This window comes from Gallus gallus, chromosome 14, assembly GCF_016699485.2.
Source record: "Gallus gallus isolate bGalGal1 chromosome 14, bGalGal1.mat.broiler.GRCg7b, whole genome shotgun sequence".
In the NCBI taxonomy this organism is placed as follows: Eukaryota; Metazoa; Chordata; class Aves; order Galliformes; family Phasianidae; genus Gallus; species Gallus gallus.
The window spans coordinates 12,774,716-12,792,237 of NC_052545.1; the positions used below are offsets into that span (position 1 = coordinate 12,774,716).

Consider the following 17,522-nt stretch of genomic DNA (forward strand, 5'->3'; position numbering starts at 1 on the left):
TAGCTTTTATCCAGCTTTATTAAGGCAAAAAAAATCTGTTTGGTCATAATAAAGTGCAGGGAAACCAAGCACCTGATGCTCACTGAAGTGAGACTTCTGGCACTGCAGTGCATGACGGCCAGTTCTAATGCAATTATGGAAATAACAGCACTCCACATTACTGTGATTCTCATTATGGATAAACTGCTCACACTTTGCAGTCACAAGACTGGCAATCCGAGTTTAATTTTCAAGTTTAATGAACATTATTTACCAACTCCTGAACTCATGCTGACGAGCACTTTTCAGATGGCAGGTTGTTATTAGTTCCTGGCCCGCGTGCTCTCCAAAGTCTGCATTTCAAGGTGCCTCCTGGTCCTGCTGCTGAAGGGTCAGAAGTCATTATCACTTTCCTCCAGAGGCTCTGGCTTCTTTGCTCGGTGGCTGGATTTGCTCGGGGAGATTTCCATGCTGTCATCTTCCACATCCTCCTCCTCATCTTCGTCATCATCCAGGTCAATCTCACTGTCCCCTGACTCCTCCTGCAGGAAAGCACACAGCGTTCACCACCGCTTCAGCTCTCAGATGCGAGGCATTTTGGGCAGCTCAGAAGCAAAAGGATGGTGCTCCTGGCCAGCACTCAGCTGCTCCCTCCCATGCGCTCAGTGCAAACACACACCTGAGGGCTATGGGAAGGCCACGTGTCTGCACAGGTGCAGTTCCAGCTTTGGATTTGTCCCAGGGAGCAACAGCAGAATCTTCCAAACCAATGGGAGGCCACAGCTCAGCACCTCTGGGAGCAGAACGCCCCCATGGCTCCCACTTCACTCGACAACGGCTGCTCCACCCAATTCACAGCAAACATCCTTTCCCACTTCACGGGGCTGCCAAAAATGAACTTCCTGACTTCTGCTGAATTTGTGATATCAAAAGCCTTGCGGAACTTCAAAGCAATACCTACTGTGAGGCCAAAGAATCAATGGCTAGTGGAAGAAAAATCGCAGAAGAGGAACCCACCTGTGCCTTGGTGATGATCCCATGCTTGCCTGGCTGGGCTGGGGCAGCTCTCCCCTTGGACAGCCAAGAGTGGGAAGAACAGGAGAGGCAGAGCAGGAAAAAAATGAAAAAATACGAGAACATAAAAGCAAAAAAAAAAAAGGAAGTAACCAGAATGGGAGCAGGAGGGAAGGAGGCAAAAGATTACAATGAAAGTGGGGGAAACTGAGACTGAACTGTTGAGCAGAGAGCTGCTCACCATACAGTAATCCTGTCTGAAACATACTCATTATGGGGGGCTGTGCTGATGGAGACATGGGAAGGGGCTGTGAACAGTGTGTGGTAAAAAAGGGAAATGGAAAGGGTGAAGAAATTATTAAAGCTGGCAAAGACATGGTCAAGGACAGTCAGACAGCGCTGTGACTGAGGGTGCACTGTCTTCACCGATCCTATCCAGAAATGGGTCCAAATGCCAAAGGCATAAAGCATTCCCAGAACGCAGCACCCAGCTTTAGCTCGATCCATTCTGGCAGAAGCAAACAGCAGAGCGTGATCTGTAAGCTCATTTCCTGAGAAAAGGTGAGGATGGACAGAATGAGAGGCAGTGCTGAGAGGACCGACATGGCCCAGCAGTGCAGGGATGGTTGAACTCCAAGCATGCCCTTCTCGTTGGCAGGCAGCACTGGGCAGGCTGTCTGCTGGATGTCAGACAGAAGGGCTCCGTACGAGTAAATTAACAGCACTGGCTCGAACATGAGCTCACAATCATCATGTTTTTTAAGTGTTTGTATCACTTCCTAACACAGGGCTATGCCAGCTGGCCTTTTCCCAAACATCACCTGGGATCAGGACATCCCCACCGATCCTGGCTGTCAGCTTAGATACAGGCGCCTTCCCGGGATGGAGAGCTTGTTGCATGGCTTCAAGCCATATCAGAGCAGCTGGCTTCAAGGCCAAAGGCTCTGTTTTATCTTCTAGTACAGGTGTAGCCACTTAAGAGTGCCCAGAGGCATAAAAAGGTCACCCATACACCAGAGGCCAAGCATTGCAGTAAGAACAGTGCCTGCTCTACAAACCTGGGTCTTCCTGACTAGTTGCCATCTGCTCATCAGGTCAGCTTTACCCAGATGCAAAACCAGAAGCTTTGACACAGCTATATCTGTGAGGCAGGAAGCCCAGGGGCTCCAGCTCACACTTCAGCTCTTACCCCATCCCATCAACTGCAGCACTGGTGTTTGAGATACTGTATGTTAGCACAGCTTGGTGAGAGGGCTCCAACGAGTACGATTTCAGAGTAAATCAGGGGATTCACACCAACGCATCCAACTCCTGCTACATTGCACTGATTCCCTCCTATTAATATGCTCAGCAAAGCAGCATTGCTGTAGCCTGTGTGCCAGCACTTACACACTGCAGGCTGAGGTTAAAGCACAGGGCAATGTGCAGAGACCCGAAGAGCAAAAGAGCAATAGAAAAGTGTGTGTGTGCTGAGAAGGAGAGAGCAGTCAGCTGGAGAGGAGGAGGGAAAAAGGTGAGCCCATGGCACAGAGAGTGAGCAGGTAAGAATCTGTTTCTCCAGCTGTGGAGAGGGCAGGTGTTCTAAAGCACTGTCAGAGGAGCTCTGCAAGCACACGGCATTGGTTACTTACATCTTCCTCTGTGTCTCCACCCTGCATTGCTCCCACGATCCGGGCACCAGCTCTTCCTGCAAAGCAAAGAGAATTACTATGAAGACCAGAGAATGAAAGATGAAGGTCAGGGTTTCCTTTCAGAGGACCAACCAAATGGCAGCAAGAGGATGAAGTCCCAATGCACGTGAGGTCACTGTGCCTGCTAACTCAGGAGAAGGTGGAGAGGGTAAGGCTGACAGTATTGTATTGCTCGAGCTACCTCGTGCAGCTGTGACAGTCCTGTAAGCCAAAGCACACAGCAGGTTGAAGAGATTCATATCTTAAGATTCAATACAAATGAGGAACTCCATAGCAATTTTTGACCACTGGTTATACCTTCGGGCAAGGAGCCTCCCCAGTCACATAGCTCCATCTATTTGGCTTACTGGAAATTTGGCTGAGAGATGATATGATTATCATATATAGGCATTCCTGACCAGAAGAACATCCTAGGGTGTGCAAGATGTCAAATTGCTAGCAGAAGGATGTAAGAGCTGGAGGTTAGAAAGTGAACTCAAATGGAACCCAATCAGAAATAAGGCAGTAATTTCTCACTTCAATCAATCAGATCAGAACAGGAGCACTTTCTTGTCTTCAAACCCAAACAACCTGGCTGGATGTGCTGCTGGGCAGGCTGCTTGAGCTCACGCTGCTTGAGTAGAGGGAGGTCAGACTAAAGGCTCTCAAGAGGTCCCTGCCAACCCAAATGATTCTGTGAAATGGCATAATCCTCTGCTTTAGTGTACTGGCTGACTTTTGCTCCTGGTAAGCCCTCCTATGCTCAGTTCTCTTCTGATATGCCATCAGGGACTGACATCTCACAGGAATCCTAGGCAATGCCAAGGCAAACCTCACACATTTCTTGCTGAGAATACAATGTGCAGGTCTGAAGAGGCAGGTGGTTGTAGGGAGTTCTCTGAAAAGGGCTAACGTGCTCAAGCCTTCCTTAAGTACCTTGGGAGATGTAAAGGCCATATGAAATGGGGAAGATGCCAGCATGGTTCTCCTTGCCAGGAAGGGAGGCTGGAAGGGGTACAGCAGAGCTTTAACTGGGGAATTCCACATGGGGCTGGCTCAGCCCTGCTTCCTGCAGCCATGGCAGTCACTCAGCACTAAGTGGATGCCTATGTAACAACGCCGCTGTCACCACTGCATGTCCTCATGCATTCATCACCCCCATCCCCATTTTCTGTGTGTCAGACAGATATAGATTTTTCACATCTTAGGCTTTTTTTTTTTAAGCATGGGAACAGAACAGCTTTAAAATATATCCTGTCCAACCTCCTTTGTAGCTCCCCAAAGGAGACAAGACACCTGCCCCCTTTGCAGGTTGATTCGGGTTAGCTGTAACAAACTGCTGGCTGCCTCACCCAAAAACACCCCAGCTGTGTCAAGACAGATAACTTATAGGATCTCATGCCTTGAAATAAGAAGTGGAGCCCTCTATCAATCCAGCTGCTGACAACACAGGCAGTGGAGATGGAATATATGACCATTCCTGGACAGAGGAGCTCTCTTCAAGCTTTAGAGACATTTGCTCTGATAAACGCTAACCTGTAAGTTCAGAGGTAGTTATAGCAGACATCATTAGAGGACAACGGAATAGCTTTTTCACTCAGCATTCAGGCTGGTCCAAGAGTTCAACAGCAATTTTGCTGTAAGTGTTTAACTGCTATGTGGAAGGCTCACAGCATGAAGTGCTGGACGAGGAATGCTTACCTCAAGGAGAAAGTAGGAGGGGGCTTGTGCAGTGTGCTGATGAAACAAAGCAGAGAGGTCCTGAATATAAAGAGAACCAGGACATCATGTGAGGAGAGCCACACACTGCTGCCTGAACAGGGGAGAGGGCACATTTCCCACATCAGTGGACGAGCTGTGACAAAGGTGGGAGCCTTGTTTGAGCTTTCAGATACCAAACACCATGTGTGTGTGTATGGGTGTGTGAGCATGAAGCAACAGACAGCCACAGTGCATTTCCCCATGTGCTGGAAGGGAGGCAGGAACAGCAGCATGTTTACCTGCACCAGGCAGAGCTGACAGCCACAGGGCTGTTTGGCACTGGAAACGTACATGGCTCTGTTTAGCTGGGCTCAGCTTGCTGTGGCATTAGTGCTGCACTGCTCTGGCCAGAGACTCATGCAGCTTCCAGGCAGGTGAAAGCCTCTTATGTTTGCTTACAGATAATGTGAATTCAGCTGGGACAGGCTGTACAAATTAGGTAAAATGCTCGTAATGAACAGACTGTAATTCACTGCACCTTTGGATTCAAATCCAATCACAGTACAACAGCCACTGAGCCATCAAGGATCAGAAGTGAACGTGCATTCATGATTTTAAGCCTTCTGCCACTCTTCCTCTGCATGCGATGCTTACCATTGCACTACCTGGGCAGCTGCCTACAAAGGATCCACAGGACTGGAATGATTTACGTCCTCTTACTCAGCGGTGGGTACACGTTAACCCTGTTCCTGACAAGGAACTTAACCTGAGAGGTTAGGAAACCCACCATGAGGGGAAGGCAGATTTACAGCTGCAACCTTCTGCCTCCACTTTGGAGATCTGTCTCCCACTCTTAATGCAGATCTCTACTGTGAGCTCCCTTCTCTCTAGCTCCCAGCTTCACAAAGAAAATCAGGACAAGTCTTTTACTTGACCTTTCTAATCCATGCACCCTCTGGGAACTGCCCTCCTGTGTGTGAATGTAGCCCTCAGCAGCAGGCCCTGATCTCAGCAGCATTTTCCAGGCATTGCTAAAGTGATGAATGAAGCACACTACAGCTGCTGCCCAGGATGAGCATACTTCTATTTCTTACACCCTCCACTAAAAGGAAATCAGCTTGGAAGTGAATCACCTGCTTCAACCCCACTATTTCAGCCCTACAGCCCTTCCTCCTTCTCCCCTAGGTCCAGTGTTGCAATGGCCATAACAGTGCTGAAAGCATACAGACCCACCTCCTCCATCCCAGCGAGCACTTAGCCCTGATGACACAAAGCACACAGCCAAAGACATCTCTGCTGGGAGATGATGAGGATATGGCGGGAGTGACTTCTACTTCAAGTTAAGACAAATTCATTTCTATTAAGTCCAAACTGAAGCCCCTTTTCAGTGGTCCCCAAAACACTTGGCTGCTTCCCTTTCTTCAGCTGCACGAGCCTGTCCAGCAGCTGCCACATCAGCAAACTCTTTGGGACTTTGCAGACCCTTTACCTGGATGATAGGAACTACAGAGATCTGCACAGAAATGCATTAAGATCAGAAGAGCTGCTGTGTTGGTGCTCTTCCTTCCCAGATGAGTTTCCCTGCAGTGCTGCAGTCAGAGCCCCTGGCTCCTGAAACACTTACGGTGCTGTTCTCTCTCCTCTTTGACCTGATGAAGCCTCAGTAAGAGTTGAATCACACTTTGTGATGTTCCCAAGGGCAGAATTTGTTGAGATCCTCATCCCTGCTTCTGAGCACACTGACTGGGGGAGACTATGGGAACAGTGAAAGAGGAAACCGCATCCTGCACCAAGCTGCATGCCAGCAAGAGGCAGCTCTCCCTGTATGGAAGGAGCTGAGAGATCAGGGCTGGAGTCACACACATCAACAATGCCTGGACAACTGCAGTTGGCTACAGCACATTTTTCCCCAACAGAATTCCTTTCCACTAAAGCCAAGAGCACAACACATTGAGAAAACCTGCAGAACTGTTGACCGTCTCTTGTTTGTAAAGATAAACGCACTTGTATATGATTCTTGATCTTGGACTTAAAACTGTAATTTCCTTTAGGAACTGGGAGAAGAAATACAACTAAGATTTAATATGCTTTTAAAAAAGTGACATCCACAAGAACTGAATGTGAAATGCACCAAGGAAGGAGCAGGCAGCTCTTGCACGTTTGTAACTGAAATGCTCAGGTCTCCTTCATACCAACAGCACGCCCCTATCTCCTGTGCACTGGAGGAGGTTGGAGAGACAGTAAGGAGCTTTAGAAATTCAACAGCAGAAGCCTGAACATAGTTATGAACTGGGGAGATAACAGCCACAAGGGGAGTCTGACCACTTGCACTGAAAACAGATCAGGACTTTGTGTGCTGAGGAGGGATTTGGAGCAGGACTGAGCAGACTCTCCTGGGAGGATTTCTTGCTGCTCTATCAAAGTCCCCATTCCTTCTGAAAATGTGAGGGCTAATTCATCCTCAGTGGCCTTTGCCCAGCACACAGTCTATCTTTGGCTCTAGCCTTCTGTCTGCAGCCAGATCCGACTTAATCATCACCAAGAGAAGCTTAAGAGGTAAAGTAGGACAGGGAAGCTAAATACCATCATCATCTCAAAACACTGACTGTCTGCCACAGAAGCAGCGTGCTTCAGATGTACTGCTCTGCACACATTGCCTCTCTGAGATCCATCTCTCCAGGCCTGGGAAGCCCCACAGGCACAGAGCAGCTGGCAATGGCAAGCCAGCCCATGTCCACAGGACCACGCTCCCTGCCCATCCCCACACTCATCTCTTTCAATTGCTGTATATTTGCTTCCACTCCCTCCAGTGAGGCACACCTGGCTTTCTTAAAAAAATCCTCTCTTCTCACCTGCTGTCTCCTGACACATTTGTTCTCACTGCATTAAACAGTGCTGGTTTTCACAGGCTTTTATCCATTCGCTCACAAGCAGTCTCTCTAATAATCTGCCTGCAGTTCTTCATTACCACATTGATACTCTGGTCACTTGTGGGAAGGTAAGAAGCTCTCCCTGCTTATGGGCAGACTGTTTGCAGAGTAACATTCAGCATTTGATAAAGCCGTTTTCTTCCAAGAAAGACCAAAGAGACCACAGCTCTCAGAACAGTCTCCATAGCCCTAACGTGACAATACTGCTCCTCAGGACTGACACCACAAAAGGAAACAGGAGCTACAACATTTGGATGACTGATCAGCGGGAGCTGAAAGACCCTGGCAGCGTGGAGGATGATTTACTACAGATGGGCACAGCACTAATCCCTTCTCTTCCATTCAATAACATTTCCAGTGCCTACCTTGTTCCAAGCACAGTGTGTGTGCCAGAGCTGTCTCTGGCTTGTGATTCCACAGTGTGCTTCAGAACTCTGGATGAATGAGACTGAAAAGACAAATCTGCATACGTAATTGTAACATCACCGTAAAATCCACTTGAATTCAAGGGGAGCCTGGATAGGTACTCAGGAAAACCCAGCATGGGAGTTTCTACATCCCCAGGACAAGGCTTTGCGTTTGTCTCCCAGGCACCTGTACCATCTGCATGTGAGCAACCATGCTGCTCCAAAGCACTGGCCTATGGCCTGCTTCAGGGAAGAGGCTTGTCTGCATTGCAGATGGTTAAGATCTTGCAACACTGCAACATCTTTTTCCCTGGCTCCCTGACAAAAGAGTCTTATTCCAAACACCCAACACTAACTCAGTTTGACCTCAGAAGCACGAGCATCTGCAACTTTGTTTGTGTTACAGCCTCACTTATCTACAGCCAGAGAAAATAAAAGTGGATGTGAATTTTTATTTACATTTACAGTACTCCAATTAAAAGACGCAGATGATAAATCAATGTGCTCTTTTACTTATTAAAGCAAATGATTAGCAACACGTGGGTTTATTCAGGAGGTCACATCAAGGAGACTTGCCTGTAATTGTATATCAGGTGGGATATTAGGAAACACTTCTCAGATGGAGTGGTGGGACATTGGCACTGCTGCCTGGGGGGTGGAAGAGACACCTGGAGGTGTTGAAGAACCATGGGGATGTGGCACTGAGGACGTGGTCAGTGCACACAGAGGGGTGGGATGATGGCTGGATGTGATGATCTTTGTGGTCCTTTCCAACCTTAACGATTCTGATCGTAGGAAAACAAGCTGTCCAGCACTTACCACTTTGGTGACTCTCTTCCCAGCCATTTGCTGTCACCCACATGCTTGTTATCTCCTTGTACAGAAGGCTTCCTGCCTTCCTACAGCTGGATTTGCCATACTGGTGAATCAGTGTAAAAATCTTGAATTCAGTGGAGACAAAGGCTCTGTAGCCCATTTCAACTCCCTTCCTAACCAGTCTATTCCTCTCTGTACGTGGGAAATAAAGGTTTGATTTTCTCTGTGTACCACAAGAGCTGGCAGCCTGTCATGTCTCCTCCAGCTCATGCTCTTTTCTGCTCCGTGGGAGACTAAATCCTATACCTTCAAGTCTTTTAATTGGCAAAAGAATAAAACCAGGAGCAATGCTGTCAAAGCTGCATTTAGTTTGAATTTGACTGCATTTAGACAGTCCTGCTGAAAGGACTCGAGAGAGAAACTGTGTTGATTTTTCTCAATTATACCAAGTGGCCTAATAAGGGTGATTATCTCTCCCTATGAATCTTGCTCCTCTAATGGTGAAACACACTGGAATATCTGCCCTCTTATTACAGAGGGAGGAAATCTTCTCTTAGAGTACTAATAACCTGTTAATTAGAGATGTAAAACTGAATCACATCACAGGAACTGACCACAGCAGTCTGTTTCTCCCCAGCAAGAGAACAAACACGGCTCAGAAGCATCACTTTGTAAGAAGACAATCCTTCAAAAGAAAGTGATGGGAATCTCTTGAGTTTAAGCAAAGGAATAAAGTGGTAATTAATAAAAATAGTGTTTTTATGATGCTGCCTTAAATACATTTTAAATGTAAACTACCTGTGCTGAAGTACATGTACAGACTCTGTGTGTTTAATGACAAATGGCCAATGAATGTTCAGGCTCAATTTGCCAAAGAAGCTGAAGCACCTTGACATTAATCTCACGTTCTGACATTGCCTCCAGCACTTCAGTTTGTGAGGGTCACACAGTCAAACACTGCTGAGGAAGGACCAGAAGGGCCCATTTACACAGAGGCAGATGGGAGCCTGTACCCAAGGCTGGAGCTGCTTTTCTGGATCAGGCTGGTGCTCTGGAAGGAAAGCTTTGACTCACCAAGGCAGAAAAGCAAGCTGATAATGCTTCTCCTAAGTCTAACTATGTTTGCATCCACCTCTGCCAGTACAGACTGTGCTGGAACACAGGAGGACTGAAGTGCAGTGAGTTAGAATGAAAGCATGCAGCCTCGCTCCTCCTGGGTGAACTGTGCAAAAGGCATCTCAGAAGCCATCAGAACACACCTGGAGTTGGTTCAGTAGTTCTGTTTATAGCAGGTGAGAGGCAAAAAGAGGACCGAGCCACGGGAGACTTCCAAATTACACAGAGATACAGTGAACTAAGATCAGCATGGCCACCAGGTAGTTAGCAAGCTGCAAACTGAGAACATGCAAAAGCCAAAGGATAATCATGTGGCAGAAGCAGTTTGTAGAAGATCAGGAAGAGACCCACAGAGGCTGCAGCCAATATCTGGTTGATCCATTGGGATGCCCACTCAGGTGGGGCATCGCAGACAGCTACAGCCAGCCCTAAAAACAGCGTACAGACTTTTCTTTGAGAAACTGTAAAAGTTGTTTGCCCATACGAGGGCTTCTGGCACTTTTCAAGATTTTCAATTGTTATGAAAAGCAGAAATGGGGATAAAAGTGCTTGAATTGTATCAATTTGAGAACTTCAGCTTCCTGCTCTGGTCTCGATAAGAACGAAGAGAGCAGAAAGCACATCTGCAGTCTATCCAAGTAGCAGGTTCCAGCAGAAGTAGTGGCACATGAAATTACCCACACTGGCACTTCATCCAGAGCCCAGAGAGGCTTTTGCTGATGCTCAGAATCACTCACAGCTGACAAGAACACCACTAAGAAATAACTTGATTTTCTGGTTTCACTTTTTCCCATATAAGTGTAAGACAGACCCTCAGTCTGTTATTTTTCTGAGTTGTTCCTGACCTGGGCTCTATGGGAATCAGCAGCCAGAGGCTGAAGTTCCACTCTGCATAATAGCAACAGAAGTCAGACGTCCCTCCCTAGCAGAAGTAACTCAGGTGTGCTGTGCCCACGGCTGTCAGGGCAGGAGGCTTTACAGACTCACTAAAGGTCTCATAGTGAAGATGACCCTGCCATAGATAACGTCTACACCTAAAGGGTAATAAATGCTTTGCCATGAGAAATCGTAATACCTTGCTAAGGCTTTGCACAAAGCTACTTCTGAATCTGGAAGGCAATACCAAGGAAGGATTTTTCTCCCTTTTTTTTTTTTTTATTTCCTTCAGTAAAGCCTCCTTAATTTGCTCCCTGAAAGTACTGTATTTTCTCCACGTGACACTGACCTCTCACAGCTCACAAAAACAGAGCAGTGCCAATGCCCTTGAGTGATAACAGTCTTTCATATTTAAGGTTACTCAGATACTTTGAGCAAGTCTTTTTGAATAAAGGCAGGGAAGGAGAGGAGGAGGTACCTGGCACTAGCGTATCCAAGGCTGTGCGCTGCTTCCTGAACTGCCTGTCCTCCACTTCACTGTCAGAGCCTTCGTCCTCCTGAATCTCCATGTCAGAATCATCATTACCTGGTTAAAACAAAAGCAGGAGATACACGTCATTCAAACCAACCCACAACAGCCCAGAATTGCAGTTGCATACAAGAGATGCTTGCGCTCTCTTTGCTCAGCCCACGATTAATTCAGAACAGAGCTCTGCTGACACGTGCAGGGGAACAGCCAGCTTCCACATCCTCACTAAGGAAGATATCTTCATACAGAAGCAACAAAGAAGTTGAGATGAACAGAGTGTGCAATATTAACAGCTGTCTCGAGTCCATCCTCAGATGGTGCCATAGAGGCAATGTTCTAAATACACTCTCTGGGTCTGAACCATACGTACAGTCAGGAGGGGCTATTTCAGAAACTGAGTTCAAAATGAAAGTCTTCTAAAAGCCTTTGGAAAACGTGAACTTATTAATATATCTCCTAGTGTTTCACCCTGCCATTAGTGATACCAAAAAGGTCTCCTTAGACTCTCTGCCTTTCACTTAACCATAGGTTCGAAACGCAGGGGTGATGCTCCAGCAAGAAGTGCTCTGCAGTGCCTCAGGGGATCGGTGGTGCTGTGACAAAGCCAGCAGGACTGGGTGTGAAGTCAGCACTGGCTGCAGCAACAAGAGTTGCTCATTGTTTACAGAAAACAATTCCTTCCTAAGTACACGTAATTACACACGTCTGAGCTGAAAATGGAAATAACTAATTATGATTAGCGATGGGCTGGCACATCCTTGCAATACTCAATTATCAGGCGATATACAAATATCAGACATTTTTCCATCATTTTTTTTTATTGCAATATGAAGTTAATGACAAAACGTAGCAGCAAGGGATACCCTTGATACCCTGGTAAGATTATGAGGCTCCAGCAGCATTAGCTACAATTGCTGTTTGCACTGCACTTTCTCCTTTGGCAGGTGACCGAATTGCTGTGTGACCTCAATGTTGCTTGTTTATTGGTATACAGGAAACCCCTTGGAAGACTCATGCGTGGCCTAAAGAAAGGATTCAGGGCCATGTCCTGTGAGGCTTTCATCACCACTACGACTCACATGCCCTCCCTTCTTTTGGACTTCTTTTAGCCCCTGTTTTATCACATGTGCTCCTCCTGTTTCTCAGCACTACCGCCCAGAGCTGAGGATGCTGCCTGGGGCCCCACGACTGCTGTGCCCATTGCAGAGCACACCATGCAGACCCCATTAGCACTTCCTCCTTCTCACTCGGCTCTCCCGAGCTGCCAGCTGAGCCTGGGCTAATGGAGCTGCTGCTGTCTGGCAGCAACCAAAGTGACAATGCAGTGAGCACCCTATGGGGACAGGACTTGGAGCCCTTGCCCTGCAGAGGCACCGTGATGTGATTCTGCACTGGGTGAGGCACAGCTCGACCAACCCAGGGCTTTGATTTTACATTGTGCTTTTCAGGAAACCGATTTTTTAACCATTTATGGCAACAGGCTCTCAGAGAAAACACGCAAAACATACTTCCTTTCAGACAAGGGTAAGATGGCAAGGACAGGAATGGATCTGCCATCATCCCTTTGCTGTACGCAGAAGAGTTCTCCCCCACTCCCCTGGGCCATTTCTCGCCCAGCTCGGCTTGCAAAAAGGAAGCTCTGCTCATTATGTAATTCCTCACAGTGCCTTTCTATTGGAAAGTGGGCCCAGCTGTGAGATCCCACGGTGAGCAGTGCTTTGAGATAGAAGTGGTACCTACGGCAAAGAGAGAATCGATGGCCGGAGGGCCTCAAGCAGCTGCTTTAGGAAAGGAAATGGCTTCAGCACAGCTCTTTTCCCACATCCAATCTTTTCTTCTTTCACTCAGTTTCTCTGCCCCTCTGAAGCCCCTTCCTTACGCTATTGCTTTTATCCTTTTCCCTCACTGCCTCGGATGCTTTCACTCTCCCCACCCGGAGATCCAGCTGCAGCTCTCTGTGTTCAGCCCACGTCTGGGAAGTGGAGGAAGCTGGCAGCCCCCAGAAGCATGCTGGTGCCCCAGCTCCAGCACTCAGCTCTCCCAGGGTGCCTACCAGGTCACCTGAACACCTGGCTTCACCTACAACCTTTGCAAATCCTTCATTACTTTGCAGTAAAAATGAAGAGAAGGGTCATCAGGTGAATTATCAGCATGTAAATGCAGCGCACCATTATTGCAGCTGAGCTGGGACTTGGAAACAAATCTTGGTATGGAGTTGCAACAAGAGCTGGGGCTCTCTGAGCAGCCTGGAACTGCACTGCACAGAGCCTAACGTGGAGCTTTACCACGCTGCTACAGGAACAGAGAAGCCAGAGCTGCAAAGGCAAATCCTGCAACAGCCTGTGACCCTGAACCTCCTACCCACACTTGGAAAGACAGTGAGAACCTCTCACTTGCAATAAAATCAATGCACTGCTCTAACCTGGTGCTTTGTGACAGTTGGCTCTGGGTCCCACCATCCAGCCCAGCTCTGCCCGGGGTGCAGCAGGGCACAACAGCACCAGACCAAATCACCAGGGACACAGGAGCTGAGAACATAACTAAAAACGTATTTAAATACACAGGATGAAAACAAGCTGAGTCCAGGCTTCCCAGTGGGCTGAAACAGCAGGTTGGCCCAGTGCTCTGGGCAACCTGTCCTACGTACAGCAGTATGGGGTTCCCTCACCCCACAGTCCTCATTGTATTTGCCCAGCATGTCCTGTTTACACCAAAATATTCTTGAGAGTCAAAAAGTGACCATTTAGAACATTTCACTTCATAACGTACAGGAAGACACAACCTGTTGCCTCGGGAGAGGTGACAATCCCTGTGCAACACTGAGCAATAGAAAGGAAGACAAGGAATGGTCCTTCTGGAGTAAATGTAGATCTTTCAGCACCAATATGAAGACTGAGGATAATACAGCATGCTGCTTGCAGTTCCCACATACTAGTACGTGATGTACAGAACACATTCTAAGGTAGATGGATTATGAGATTTGCATGGCTGTACATGAAGATTATTTGACTTCTAGCAATAAACTGTAACTCAGCAATCCACGTGCCCGAATTCAGGCCAATGCTGGCAGCTGACTGGAGCTTAAGGTTGGTGTTTTAACAAGCTCCTGTATTTTGCTATGACAAGGTAATCCAAACAAATGCCCCGCAAACTGCATTTGGTCCAATTCCCCGTCGCAGGGACTTCTCTACTGCACAGAGAATATTGGCAAAATATCTGACTACTCAAGAGAGAACACACTATGATCTTAAACTCCTCTTGCCTTACATTTCAGCATCTCCACAGCATAAAGGTGGCTTTTAGTCAACTAAATTTCATAGGATCATAGAACGTTTTGGGTTGGAAGAGACCTCTAAGATCACCTCGTTCCAGCCCCCTGCTGTAGGCAGGGACACCTCCCTCCAGACCAGGCTATTTGCTTCAGTCAAACAGAAAGCACATCCTGGTCACAGCTGAAAGGCACCCCTCTCAGAAGATGTCCTTTGTTTCAAAACACACCTATTGTGTCCAGAACAACCCAGAGCAGACACATGGACTGAGCACATGAGTTTCAAATGATTAAATGGGGGGTAATGGGGTAGCAAAGTCCTAGGCTGCAGCAAGTGAGGATAAGCCCAAGTGCAGCAGCTGTGGGCACAGAAACAAAGGAAAGAAGCTGCTTACCTTCAGAAGGCCTCAGGTAGGCAGGGATCTCCAGCAAAACGCTCTTACCTCCACTGCCAAGCCTTAAATGAGGGCTGGGAGGGGGTGGATCCTGGCTCCAGCCCTTCCATCACTCAGTACACTGCATGCACCTGAGCTCCCCTGGGCTGGCCCTGCCTTCCCACCAGGTGCTCAATCACTGCTTCAGGCCACGACTTAGCATTTCCACTACAGAAAGCAATGCTTTGATATAGACGTTTCACTAGGGAACTTCTTTTGTTCTTAGCACAAAGCGCAGGTCCTCTTTCTTATCTCTGAGAAGTCATCTTGCTGGTGGCAGGTACTGATTTAGGTCCTCCTGCCAACTTCAGCAGTAAGAGTGCATGTTCAGACCTTAAGACATGAAAATGGAGCATAACATCCCAACAAATAGCCAGCAGTGGGATGCACAGTTAGCTCTAAGTACCCTTTCTTACCTGTCTGTTACTTTAAAATGGCTTATTGCTACTGAGCCCAATCTCACCTTTTAAACAGCACAGATAGCTATCCCCACTGCCAAAGGGAACAATTGGTCTCTGTCACCTGAAATCATTGAAAACAATCCCCCATTCAACCTAAAATCCTTGAAAACAATTCCCATTCAGCCTGGAATTTGGAGCCTTGGCACAAGAACAAGGAGCTAAGCTCATTTTTGACCAGTTTTACAGAGGGGTCATATTCAGTCACCCTAACAGTTTCTGACAATCTCAGAGGCCAAGAACCCATCAGAGCACCATTAAATTAGAGCGTGAATTTGCAATTATTTTATGAGCAAGAGGCAAGATAGCTGTGGACCAACTGCAGTCTTCTCTTAGGAGATGCACAGTTTTAGCACTTGGCAACTCACTGCTCTGCTGCAGGGTGCCAAGCGCTCCACGTTTAGCAGCCATCAGATTTTCCAAGCATCAGTTCTGGAGTGGAAAGATTATAAGGGATTCAGTGCATCACCGCACTGCAACAGTGCCACGTGATCTGCTACCCAAAGCCTGGCATCTATTTGCTCTGTTCCACTGAGTAAGATGATAGGATCCAGGCACACGTTGCTTGCTTGTCAAAAAAGAGAGTTTGCTTGGCAAGTAGAACCAGGCAAGAAAGCACACTGGAATGGGTTGCCCAAGGAGGCTTGTGGATGCCCCATCCCTGGAGGCATTCAAGGCCAGGCTGTATGTGACTCTGGGCAGCCTGGGCTGCTGGTTGGTGACCCTGCACATAGCAGGGGGTTGGAACTGGATGAGCATTGTGGTCCTTTTCAACCCAGGCCATTCTATGATTGATTCTATGATTAATGTGAAAAAGTGTATTTCAGCCTAGAACAAGGTTCACTTGTTACTTTTTGCTCAGCAAACACTGGGGTTTTTTCAGCCTTGGGTGAACATGAAAGAAGCATCCTGACTGTGTGCTGCAGGCTGTGACCCTCCTGGCCCCTCTCCTCTCACACCACACCATTAGCACAGCAACACTTCACATCTCTACACCTGACAATAGCTCTACCAACAGCTTGCACAGTGTCTCATCTATTCCCAGAGTCCCTGCCCCTCCAGCCATGGTGACACCAGGCCCCAAGGCTGAGGCATTGGCAAAGCACATTGCTGTACTGCTGCAACTACTTCATGGCACAGATTTCCATCAGCAAATGCTGCTCAAAGCCGCATCTGTATCTGGAGTTCAGCATCTTTACGTATGTTTTTTTCCATGTAAGTTAGTGCTTTTCTCTATTTGTTCAGTTCAGTGGTTTTACAAAGACGCCCTGTGACAAATGAAAGACAATTTAACACGTGTGCTAAAAAAGCAGAAAAAAAGGAGACTGTTTCTGAGTCGTACTACACACTGCTGCAAATCTCATTCAAGTACCCCGACACGTCCACAGCCCTTCTATAGCCCTAACACAACTCAGCCTGCTTTGCACAGCTCTCCCTTACAATAAATACCACGCAGGTTTCTCTGATGTTAGCTGAGGCTGAACATAAGCTGAGGGCTGCCCAGAATTCCTGCAACTTGTTCCGCAGAGAAAGGCACTGTTAATTTGCAGCCCTTCTTGCCAAATTAGCAGCAGATAAGGTCAAAGGATTCAGACAATAAAAGGGCTGTATTGGTTACAGAGGTATGCAAAGGTAAGGGTGCTTACAGGGGCAGAATGAACGCTGACTTTTATCAGTTAATGGTAACAAATTTATCACCGGGCTCCAGCCTATGCTGTTCGAAGGGCCTCATTAAGTGCTTTGCAGCTCCCAAGGGCAAAGTGTAATGAGATTTGGAGAACCTTCCCTTTCCCTCTATGCAGGAGAAGGCGGCACATGCCCAAAGAGTCTCAGCACATAGGTGCACTAAGGTATAAGTACTTCTGCTGTGCTTTACACCATTCTCCACTCTGCAACTGCTGCTCACAGCACTCACTGATAAAATCACTGACTGCCAGAGGAAGGCTACAGGGCTCCTGGGAACCCTCGGCTGCAGCAACTTCAACCTGCACAGTGCTCTCTATTTCAAGTGCAAATGTCCCAAGCAGCCTCTGAGGCACCAGCAACGCTGCACTCATTCTGCTGCTGGTTCTCTGTTTCCTCTTGTGTAAAATACGTTGTTTTAGTTGTGATAAGGAGCTCAGGGTTCACTTCACTGAGATGGAACGATGCCCTTTAGGGTACCTTTGCATGGCTTTCTGCGAGCAAATCTCTTGGTTTTAAATTATATACAGGACATCACTTTAACAATGAGAGGAGGAGAGTGGGGTTGGCCTCAGAGGAAGGCACAACTTGGTACCTGATCCTTATTCGTTAGCTAATGGTGATCTCAGCCAGTTTTACAG

The 17,522-nt window shown here is 47.5% G+C and overlaps 1 protein-coding gene across 6 annotated transcripts in view; it reads right to left on the reverse strand.

Moving 5' to 3' along the window:
• Window positions 1–17,522, reverse strand: part of CLUAP1 (clusterin associated protein 1) — a 56,110-nt gene continuing 38,588 nt past the window's right edge. For 5 of the 6 annotated variants that reach the window (XM_046900665.1, NM_001277591.2, XM_046900668.1 and 2 more), the window contains 3 exons: window positions 10,988–11,095; window positions 2,625–2,680; window positions 1–521 (listed from right to left, as the gene is read on the reverse strand). In XM_046900665.1, the coding sequence (XP_046756621.1) occupies window positions 372–521; window positions 2,625–2,680; window positions 10,988–11,095 (314 nt within the window). In that variant the 3' untranslated portion in view covers window positions 1–371. The other variant, XM_046900664.1, reaches the window with a different exon arrangement.